At 30.8% G+C, this 12,676-nt stretch overlaps 1 protein-coding gene across 1 annotated transcript in view; it reads right to left on the bottom strand.

Annotated features, from left to right (window-relative positions):
* Window positions 1-12,676, bottom strand: part of Smp_126880 (hypothetical protein) — a gene marked incomplete at both ends in the record, with an annotated part of 90,822 nt that overhangs the window by 17,020 nt on the left and 61,126 nt on the right. Inside the window, 8 exon segments of the mRNA XM_018796684.1 lie at window positions 1,475-1,550; window positions 3,186-3,451; window positions 4,181-4,347; window positions 6,280-6,568; window positions 6,875-7,076; window positions 9,015-9,178; window positions 9,182-9,208; window positions 12,640-12,676. The exon segment at window positions 12,640-12,676 is cut by the window's right edge and continues 230 nt beyond it. Of these exon segments, the coding sequence (XP_018651802.1) occupies window positions 1,475-1,550; window positions 3,186-3,451; window positions 4,181-4,347; window positions 6,280-6,568; window positions 6,875-7,076; window positions 9,015-9,178; window positions 9,182-9,208; window positions 12,640-12,676 (1,228 nt within the window).

Genomic DNA, 12,676 nt, shown 5'->3' with positions numbered 1-12,676 from the left:
CCAAATTTTTTGATTTCATTAAAAACTATGTTACTGAATTTCTTCTGAATTATTCAGGGAAATATGTCTCTTAAATGCTTCAAAGAATGAAAGAAATCATTTTACAAAAAAGTCCAATAAAATATTTGCCATTTTTTAAAGCGCAATAGACTAGATAAATGTGAAAATAGTTCACAAATTCATTTCAGACTACTTTAATCTTTAGGATATTTTTCTGTTTACAGTATTTCATAGAACTGAAAATAATTATGGGGATATTTAATGGTAACCATGTTTGACGCGTTACTTATTGTAGATAGCAGCGAAAAATTAAATAGTATAGTACAGTTTTTATATCATATCTTCTGTAATATAATCAATTTTTATAGACAAATTACTGTAATCTTTACACTTTTTAGTAGTACAAATGGTCATTTAACACATAATGGTCAGAAGTCGAAAAATGCTAGAGTATCTTCTTCAAAACAAGTGTTGATTCTAAATTTTTACTGACGGGGTAAGTTGTCTGAGACTAGATATGTTATATATATATATATGATCAAACGGTGACTTTTTTAACTTCACATTAAACGCATTATATACGAATTTCTATACAATACCTATGATGAAGCTAGATATTTAATATTATATATATGCGGGGTTTTTAATCTCGGAGTTCATTTGTAATGACTAGTACGTTTTATAACACTCTAGTGATTCAAATTTCATTATCACTGACAGCTTAAAGTATAAGTATATTTAGTTCTATTTGATGACTTATAAAAATACAAATGCAAGTAATAGAAGTGATATATTTCTATTTAACCTAATGAGTAAATTTATAGTGTATTTAGAGTGAATCCGTTTTGTCTGTTAAGTTTGAATGGTCAGACAGATCAATAGGAGAACTTAAGGCAACGATAGAATTAATTATCCGCTCAAGTAATTGTTTCAATTCATTTGGGCATTTAAATGAATTCAAGCTATAGCTGCAAACACAGATATATCTCTTGGTGAATTTGATTGCAACTGAAATGATTTTAAGTATATATCTACATATTTCAACCACTGAAAGCTAGAATGCTAAATCGTAAGTGACTTTTTTATTATAACAATAGTCAAAGATATATTAAAAAGATTTCTACACTAATGAAGCAGTAGGTAGAGAAATATACAGCATAACTAGATGCCTACTTCAAACAGAAGCAGGGATCGATAAAGTTGTTGCTCCAGAACGGACTTTAAATATTTGAGCTTAAACCAACCAGATAAAAGAATGCAACAGTAAAAGAAATGCGACAGTTAAAATATCATCTATAAGATATCAGTCGGTATTGCTTACGTCAAATTCTGAGTGGAGTTACTTATCCTAAAGAAATAAAAAGATCATACGTTAAGGTTACAAATTATCATCCACTTCATGGAACTAAGTTTATTTAAATGGTAGTATAGTGTATAAAAATGAAGAAATCTATAAAGCCATTGCATATTTTACCTGATTGTCGTATGTTTCCGGAACACATATTGATCCCAAGTCCATAGTAATTTTGTTATATGTTGGTGAACCTAATCTAGAAATCACAAAAACATGAAATCAACTTTAAGTAAATTCCATAGTAATGTTAACACTCGCTCAAATTCTTTTTTTATTGTTCTTAATAATATGAGAGTCAACTAATTTCAGAACTGAAAACAGTTCTCATCATCAATAGTATTTACCCAGATCATTTTATGGGAATCCAAATTACATATCTAAGTTATGGCATAATAACTGCTCCACTTCCTCTAGTTTAAAATAGTCCTCTGGTTGCTGTTAGCTTCTGACGAAAACTGTCTTAATTATCCCAAAATGCCCGACTGATTTATTTGAAAATTTAATAGGGAAAAGGTAGTTTAAAAGTGAATTGATATATCCAGAATTTCGAACATGTAGAACACCTTTAAACCTAATAAATATAGTTATAAAATCTCCATATTTTATTGACATCCTTCTTATTCCAAAATAATCATAATTTCTGAACTTATTTAGGCCAGTTGTAAATTCTTGAGTACGGAGTGCATCCAATCACTTTAGATTGATTTTATTCCGCTTATGCTGTTTTTTATTAATCAAATTTGTTTATATAGTTTTCCAGTACAAACTTTTGGTTTATAACAGTGGTTACATGTTATCGTTATGAACTACAAAGTCATTGCTCATATATATGCATCTATGATGAAAAAGTTCATCAAGTAATCTAGTTTATAATAAAATGGAAAATTTTGTCATTAAATTGCTCAACATTGTTATCGAAATGGAACTAGTTTTTAAATGAAGTACGTCCATAGAAGGATAAGCTAACAACATTGACTTAATTTATAAAGAAAAAATAATAAAATCTATCAAGTGATTAATTTCAAATTTCATCAACCTCCAAGTTAGGTTGATAGAAAGTTTATTATATGGTTTTCTATCACCATTCAGTGGACTTATACTTTCCATGAAATTAATGTATTTAGGTCATATTTCATCTCAACATTTCGATAGTAATATTTTCTTTAAACTGTTTCTTATGGGTCAAGATGAATAGACAAAAACACTGTTTCTAAATTTTTAACTGGTCAAAGATATCGTCTCTTGATTAGAAAGTATCGTGAATAAAGTTAAACCATAATATACATGTGAATATTAAGAACTGGTTGATATTAATAAAACGTTAAATGACATCGACATATGATTAAAAATCATCCTTCATGATTATGGAAAAAACACGTCAATGAATTACTCATTTCCTATTCAGATAAGTAAAACATCAGTTTCATTTAAAGTGCATAATAGAAAAGACGATTTCTATTTCGGAAATCAACCATTTATGGATGGAAAGTCACAAGGTTGACCAATATTCAGTTAATCAAATGTTCAAGTACTTAATTGATATTATGACAATCGTATTACCATCTAATATAAATCATTTAAATAAAGGTATACGTGTTGTTTGCTTACTAGATCTAGCTACCATTAACGCTTTGCATAAAGCTCATAATTCAATGAATTATCACTGATTTTTATTCAGTATCTAGATCAAAGGCTGATGTGAAGAATTTAAGACATTCAGTTTGTCGGTAAAAATAAAATAAGTAGACTATGGATGACTACAAATAAATCAAAATACTAAAGAATTCTATCTAAAAATATATAATTTCATAAAGTAGTTATTTTTACTTACTTAGTGATTAAAGGGTTGACAGTACTAGTGAACCATATAAAATCACTGTAGCTCACGAGTTGTGCATCAAGAAAATCAATTGGCCATAAACTGGACGACATAGTAAATTCAAATAAAAACGTTGTACACATAGTGTTTGGAAGACCAATTTTATTATAAAGCCGAACAGTTTGTCCAGGCGCAACAAGGGAAGTACGTTCATATGGTCTGTCTTGGAAGCTAATGGCATCTATCTGATAACTGGTAGAAGTTTGTGGTATACGTGGCTTAAATTTAAAATAAAAACACAGGGTAGAGAAATATAGTTTGAATTGTACAACTGGATAACTTTTCAAAACTTTTAAACATGATGAAGTAAATGATATTCTTTTAAAATAGTATATTTGTCTTTATCTATCAACATAAGTGGTTTATTGTTGTGATAAAAATTTTCGTCGCGTATAGCCAACAGTGTTTTCAACCGTTCGACTGCACTTTGATTTTTAACTAAAATCCTGATAAAGCTGAGACATGACTTGTATTTGATTGACGGAGTGAGAGCATACAGTATAAATGACGAAAATATACCTTTAATCACTTACAGGTTGAATTGTTCAGAAGGTAGAAGATTTTGACAACATAACAGAATAAAATCCCTTCATTACGATATAGATACAATATACAGAAATGTATTAGTCCAATAATATAATTATAGTCATTTATTTTAGCAAAAAAGAATTAACTTGCCCCACTATGCAACAAAATGTGTGTAGTATGGATTGTTTTGGAAACGCATAAACACTATCAGTTGCAACTTATTGCTAGAACTTCAGGAGTCCATCTCAAAGCTATTTCCTAGTAAGTGCATGACTATTACTAAGATTAAGGCTTTAAGAAGATTATTTAGAATGAAACAGTATTCATATTACTAAGAAGTTATCTGTATGAAAGTAGAATAAATTACATATCACATGATAAATATAATTCAATAGTAGCAAACAAATGAGATCACTTACTTCAGGCTGGATAACAGGTAAACTGACGTAGGTTTGAGCTGATTGTATCCCATATTGAACTGTAACACTCACTGAAACAATTGAAGATGCCAGTAAATTAACATTTAAGGGCACCAGATAAGTAATTGTTGATCTTTCCCTTCTTGAATTTGATATACTTTCACTACCTAAAAATCATATAGTTTTATTTAGTAATAAAATAAAAAAAGGTTCACTAATTATAATAAAGAGCTTAGTAATGAACATTTATGGTAGTGGTTAAGAGCAATGTTCAATTTTTTTCTTTGTACATTAAAGTCAATTAGAAAAGTGGTGGTTTTTGTGAACTCTTTGTTTCTTACAACAGGTTTTCTGGAGGTAACAATCAGGGAAATTCAAGCCAGATAAACTGAAATTAGATGAATAAATCTGAACCATTCAGAAACAATTCATAGTCCGATTTATTGCAACAATAAATTTTACCTTACTTGTATCAATTTCAGAATAAGTCAGTAGTAAGTATCATGTATTAATAATAATAATAATAATAAATGTACATATTGATGAGGTCACTAGTCACTGCATATTTGTCGAGTGATTTTATTTATTTATTTATTTATACACATAAATATTGGTACAAGGAAGCACCTGATACATTTGCGCAGCACAAATCTCATTTGATTTGTCGAGTGAAGAAACACGTTATTCGAGAAGAAGATTTTATGTTTACTGATGCATTAAATACTAATTCATGTTGACTATGGCATTTCTTGCATTTTCAATTAAAATAAAGTTCATATTATTGCTCATTCAGATTGTATGACTATGATCTTTATTTTCAATTAGTAGAATATTTGTTGATTATCTAAAAAAAAAACCTTAGTCTACATTTAATGCTTGATGAAAATTTACACTGTACGATGCACTTTGCTTTTTAAATTAATGTCAATGTAACGTTGAAAGAAACATAGTGTTGGTATATGTTTTTTTTGTCTACATACTAATATTAAGTATTAGTGTACAACCTGATGAAGGCGTAGTTTAAAACAGTAGTGTCCCATTATATGTATTTTCCTAATATAAGTATTCTCTAAATTGAAGTTTACTGCTTTGCGAAGGCGAATTACAGCTGCAATTACGATTTAACAGATGAAGTACAGAAGGTTGTATCTACGTTTCTAAGTGTTACAAGTACTCTATATTTAATCAACTTAAATATCGAAATTGGATCAATCACATGATATGCTTAAGTTACATAATTAGTCGAGCAAAAGCATGTGGGAACTACAGTAAGCAATTTAGCCGTTCAATGGATCGCAGGCAACTTTCACATGCTTATGCTAAATCCGATTATCTAATTTAAGTGTTCACGAAGCGTAAGTAAATTTGTTGATAAATAACAGTGCAACTTTTCACCCTGTTCTGTTATATCATACAACAATCAAATGTGTTTTTAAATCTCACACCATTAGCTTTAATTTAAGAATGAGATTTATGCTTGTATCATTGCTTATCATATCAGATTACTATTGTAGTGTGGGTTACTTATATCCACATAAGTAGTATATGTTGATTGTCAGGCATAGAATGTATTTCATTAGAAGATTGATAAGCAAATAACAGAAACGAAGCACATTCGGTATAAAAATGCATGAACAGTCAAATCAGAGAAGATGGATTGATATTTGCAGAAGGAACAGTCAAGATTGAGACAGTTGATTGTTATTTTGCAAATTAACTATTTACTGTATGATTGCCAGATTTTAGTCAGATAGTCTGTAGTTTTATGCTCTAATACAATCGATTGTCCCCATTTGTGTTTTCATTCACTACACTATCACAACTAATTATGGATATATCATATATTGGTCTGTAACTCTTGATTTTGTTTTTGTGATAGAATGTAACCAGATACAAATTACTTACATATAATGTGAGTATTTATTACTTTAAAATAAGAAAACATTGATTACTACGTGCTTAAATCAGAAACTATTTCTTAGAATAAAATATTTCTTTTATATTATACTTTAATGTTATCTACTTAAGAAAAGTAAATACAATAAGAATAGAAGAAAACTATCATTAAATATGAAATATTTTAATAGTAATTTACTTACTATCAAAGTATTGTGAAGCCATATTTAAGTTTATAGTATTAGCACTAGCAATATTAGTAGTGGTTCCAGATTTACTAACAGAACGACCAAAAACAATAGTTTTTGTCTTCATAAAAGTTACAATATTTGTAATTTGTAAAACGTTGAGTTGAGCTGAATAAGTTTGTCTTGCGCCTGAACATATAGTCATGGAGAATAAAAGTAAATTAAATGCACCTCGTACTACACTATTATTATTGCGAGAAGTTGCCAAACTGTCGATTGCCCAATAAGGTAACTGATTACTGGTCTGAAATAGAAGTCAATATATTTATACTCATTATAAATCTTTCTAGGAGGATACGCTACATTTGTCAACATGATGCACACTAGACATAGATTGTGTAGTTTTTTCAATTACCTTTAAGTTGGGGCTGATTTTAATTTGATTGGAAATTTCAAAATTGACTAAATAGTGTTTCTACTAAAATTTTGACACAGTTCATTGTGATTCATCGTTCTATTTTTAAATGCTGATTCTCTCAACCATGTAGCTAAACGGTTAGAGCGAATTGACAAAAAACGTAAAATTGAAGCATATTTTTAATTAACTTACCAATTGTGGAGGTGATACGGAAGCAATCGGTGCGAAGTTAACCTGACTAGTTACCGTATATCCACCAGTAATAACATCTAATATCGCTGTGAAGTTTATTGCACCTGCGATTTTAACCGAATACTTGATGACTAATATATTATCATATTTATAAGGAGTGGGAACAACGTATACAGACGGCAATGTGATTATACCAGTGTTACTTTTAAAAGGAAAATGAAAATAATTGAGTAATAATGTTTATTAAAATTAATTGTAGCAATTCATATATATTTCATTAGAATAAACATACTGTAATAATTTCATACCAACAGTTGGGTGGTTTCTGTAAGTGCAAAATAATTTCGTTAGATCAGTTCCATATTCATAATGAGTTTGTAATGGAAAGACTGATGTAATCATGGAAGGCAGTTATCAAACAGAACAGAACAAGTTATCAGAATAGTATTATTTACTTTCTGTTCAACTTCACAAATAATTATATTGACGTGATATTCAACGTATATAAGCGCATACATCTTTCACCTGATATTCATGGAAAGTCCAATTAGATCATGACTCCCTAAGGACACATACCAAGTAGGAATATTATGACCAGTTTATCAGAAATCAAATACTCACCAAACCAGGGTCACCCCCTCCTATACTTTTGTCCAAGTCATTACTATAATCTGCAGACAATGTAGAGTTCATCAGTTTTAGTTTGAGCTTTATACTTATCTGCTTTGCTCAAAAATGAGAGTTCTCCTTATTAGCTGAAGAACATGGGATCCGTTGAAAGAACATAGATTGTAAGGACTATGCATAATGTTTCACCAAGTAATCAATATTAAGTGCTATAAATCTTAGAGAGTGCTTTGAATTTTATTGAATTGAGATTTCAAAAAAAGCGAACGTCATTTATTTGTTAATATTATCCAACAAAATATAATCTTCTCAGGAAATATTAGATGACGAAAACTCTTAACAAAAGAGAAATTCAAAAATTCAGAATAAATTGTTAAAAGAAAGCTGATGTTAAAAGTCTGTTCATTACTTTATCTGGAGAAGATTATCCAACTGTACTATAACAGTTTTACTAATGTTGTTCGTAAGAGCACAAAATCTTTCAGAAATTGGTGGTGATAGAATAAACTCAAGGCAACTATTTGGTTATTGCAGTTTAATTCCAGTTCAATTACACGTTGAAGAAATAATAACTTAATAAATCAAGAAAGCAATGTGTATTTAAATACTAAAAATCACTCCATTTTATATACTTTTAGTAGTAAATCTACAATTGTATGATAATAATGAGTTAGTCGAGTTTATATGTCATTGTAATATCATTCTAGAACACGACATATATTATTTTCAAAAATCACTTACTTCAGTATTACCATAAGATAAATTTATATGATTGTAATTGAACCAACTTTAACACACCGTTTCCAGTTAATCGTGAAAACAAAATCCAGTCCATAAACTTCAGCAGTAAATAAGAACTCACTCATCATAACATTTCTTTAAAATAAATTTGATGATGAGATAAATATTTCTACTTATTTTAATTTATTCATCCTACCATAAAGCGCCCTCTTAAAAAAAGACCATATCAAATCATTGCTTCATGTCAGTTATCACTTTGTTAATATGTTGAAAAAGTATGTTATGAACTGAAAAACTTGTTTATTTGATAACCATCAACTTGACTATAGTCTTACGGCAAAATAACCGGGACTGAAATATGAATACCTGACGTCTGCGTCTTCAAACAAAGCCTTTTAAATTTTGGCGAAAGTATTTAATATTTATAAAAGATATGCGTTCATTAGCTGACAGATCTTTAGGTAAAACATGATCTTTATATGAACTGGTTGATTACTAATATTAATGTATTCATACTTACATTCATTTACTTCACAGTGTAATGTACGCAAGAAAATATTGAAATAATCCACAGACAGTACACCATTTACTAATAGCACGGAATATGATAACTTTATGTTTCATCAACGTTTTTTCCTACGAATACTTGACGAAATGTCTTTCTTATTTGTTAAATGTTATAAACATTTTCTACGTTAACACAAGAACAATACTTAAAACTTGCTTTGTAATGGACATATTCGAAGCTCTGGGGATTACAGTGATCAATGACCTTCCAATTGAAACAAACGATAATTCAGTTATGCCTGATCCGGAGCCTACAATGCTAAGTAAAATCTTGACGGGACTATAGATCACTTGTTCAACCCAAGAAATTTCAGAAAATAGAATTCCGTTATACGCATCCATAGGTTCACTTCGAGCAGGTTCGATTTTTTAAAAGTTTACTTTGGGTGAATTAGTTGCCTGAAAGAGAAAAAATAGTTATTCGTATGACAAAAATCTATAATCGTTATCCAAGACATCTAATGTTTTTCTACAGTAGGATAACTGAAGAGTGAGACAGATATTGCTTGCCATTACATATATTTCAGTAAACGTTTTAGAAAAGTGATTAATGTAAAAGGTCAAATAAGAAAATAATAATCCAAATATTCAGCGGAAAATTTCGGAGTTGGTTGGAAATGGTATAAATAATTAAACTTAAAAGAAATTAATAATCAACAGATTGAAAATATATCTCTTCAATAAAATGGTCTTTCAACTCGAAATGCTTTCAAAAAGCACCTTAAAAATTTTGTCACTTATTCAGATATATGTAGGTTGTGAAAATATGATTTTCTCCAACCTAGTCACCCTAAAGAATCTAAATTCTGTTTTCTGTCATTATAACGTTATCGACCACGTTATAGTGCTAACTAATGATAATCAGACAACCTATGCGATCCAAATATGGAAAAATAATTGTATTTCTCCTTTTAATGTATATGTAATACTCAGAAAGCGAGGTTTATTCGCCTTAATTTATCGATTGAAATTAATTCGAACCTCATACGTGTTGCATTCATGTTTATAGCCTAGGTCAACTATTAATATAGTGTGATATTCATTAAATCCCATCTAAAATCAAATAACTCACTGGAAAATCTAGATTTCTATCCGGAAGCTAGTTACTTATGGATCCGTGAATGGTGGCTTATTAGGCGTTTCGTAGATACTTGTTCATTTTGACAGCTTTTATTGCAAACTGAATACAGTCATGGAAACACGGGAAAAGAAAGGAATATGGCTTAGACGTTTGTGAAGATTTGAATCAAATATCTAAATCCCATTTGATTCTTCTTAAATGTGAGATTTTTAAACCTGAAAACTACAGAAAAGCTTGTTTTTGATGATGAGTGAGTTTTATTAACTATTGGTAAGTTAAATTAAGTAATATGAACTCAACATCTGAGCGGATACTTACGTGTTAAGAAACGCATAAAATTACATAAATTTTCCATATCTTAGTTTCCTTCGTTTGCTACCAAAAGCCCATTTTCTGTAAGCTTTCCTTTTTTTCCCACCTGCATTAAATCGTACATACCAAGGCTTAACTATTATCGGTAAATGTTAAGGGATTTTGCACAATGTTGTACTTCATTTTGAGCTACTTAAGATTTTATAGATAATTATCTGTTGGATAACAGTCATATCAAACCATGTTTAATTTATTATTACAAATGGATTATTAGTCAACGAAGACATCATAACTCTAATGTTCTTTAAATATATGGGTTCAATCCTAGTGATTCTAAGCATATTAAGTTCGATTACTCAACTGAATTTATATATTAGTCTAGGTTTATCTAGCATGAATAGGGGGAAAGCAGAAGCCGAAGCAGAGGAATACAAATTTGTCATGCTTCAGAAGAGATGACTTAACCATGAGGTAGAAACTTTCGAAACTATTATTCTACGGTTTTATTTCTATATATTGATTGCATTTTTATTGAGTATTTTGGTTTTGTTACTTTCTTGTTACCCCAATTCTAAGCTTTTATTTGAACCGTAGTTTGTTGCTATAACATCTTCCACTCATAAACTGGAACCAATTATTTGTGCACCAGGTATCCCGTTTTCTCATCATTAATGCTGTTGTTCCGTGTTAATACTGTTACCTGAATTGATTTGCCATGTGGTTTGGCATAGTATGCAAATAAATAAATGTCTGAAATATAATGATGATCTTGAACTGGTGAACATTGGTATTCTGTTCTTCCACTTCGTTCGGAACTAGTTAGTGTTGGGTTAACCGTCAGGCATAAAGTATCAGTCTTCCAAGTCTTTGCTGTGTATTGGTTGCTTAAGGCCGTCTACGCATACGGGTTGATTGCGAGACAACAAAAATATACTGGAAAAATTCTAACCAACTTGCGGTGCTTTGGAAACAGGTAAATCAGAAATGAAAAATACCACATTTTGTGAAATTTCCCTGTCTACACAAGTAATGTGAGCTGCACACTATTCTAACCTGAACAGTATATTTTTACCAAGAACATAAAGTTGAAGATATGTTTATGAGCCCTCAAAATACAGTCAAAGTTCTCATAGTCGAAACCAAAAAGGCACGGCAATCGCGTCAACAATGAATCAGACTGATAATTTTTCTAGATTGGCTCAGCAGTAATAGCTTTGATTAAGATCATGGATCGATCAATGGTAGACCACCATTGGAAACCTGGAAGCTCTGGACAGCCACTTCATCGCTGTTTGAGACTCAACAGTGTCTATCCACGATCCGGCAATCGGTATCCGAAATTAGGACTTATCGGTCTCGTACGTGAACACTTAACCTCTAGACCACTGAGCCGGTATCCAACGGTGTTAATGTCTAACTTCAACCATTCCAAGAAATTGTGCGACCATCTTTGTTTGTCATCGGTGGGTAACTGCCTCACATCCGACACGGATTAGCTATCCAGTGCTTCCAGGTTTTCATTGGTGGTCTAACATTGATTGATTCATGATCTCAAACAAAAACTCAACAATCTCCACAACCCCATACTGATAATAGTTTTGAATTTAATCCTACACATAATGTGGATTTGAAGCTTTTAATATAAATACTTTCAATTCTTCACAAATCATATGCTTTGTTTAGTGCTTATATAATATAAATACAGAGTGAACATTCATTCGATTAGTTTTAATACTTAACACCAAATTGTAATAACTGTTGACGACGTTCAACTAATGAACACACGCTTTAAAAATAATAAAAGAGATGTCTATTTCGAATAAGGTAGTGTTTATGAAATATCATGTAACAGAAAATTACTTAAAATGGTATATAGTAAGATAAGGGGCTTTTATTTCTGAAGTAGGTACTTACAATACATAGGCAGAATTATACATTAGGTTCTCCATAGAATACTAATGAAAATCTTGATTTCTTTTCCTGAAATTAGAATAGTTTCAAGTGGACAGATCAGATATGATGTTTATTAAACATATTGATGTACATACTCATTCCTGACAAACTAGATTTTTTTCAGAAGGGGTTTTTGTGGAGATTTAGTATTTTCATAGTTGAAAGTGTGAGTCAATTAAAGCTAGACCACCAGGGAAAACCCGGAAGCACTGGACGGCGATTTCGTCCTATTGTGGAACTCTTCAGCAGTGCGCATCCACGACCTCGCCCCGCGAGATTCGGACTCAGGACCTATCAGTCTCGCGCCAGAGTTAGACATAAACACCATCGGATGCCGGCTCACTGGTCTATCTGCTAAGTGCTGGTGGTGCGATACCGGTGGGTCTAATGTACGATATAAAGGTATACTTAAAAAAGAACGAATGGATAGTGGAGTGAGCTGAACAATAGGGGACAACTGAGAGTATTCGTCCAGTTTCCGATTCAAAAGAGGGTATAAACTGTGTTCCGGACCTGATAAT

This window comes from Schistosoma mansoni, chromosome 4, assembly GCF_000237925.1.
Source record: "Schistosoma mansoni strain Puerto Rico chromosome 4, complete genome".
Classification (NCBI taxonomy): domain Eukaryota; kingdom Metazoa; phylum Platyhelminthes; class Trematoda; order Strigeidida; family Schistosomatidae; genus Schistosoma; species Schistosoma mansoni.
Note: the sequence above shows the minus strand (reverse complement) of the source record. Positions and strands in the feature narration are given on the sequence as shown.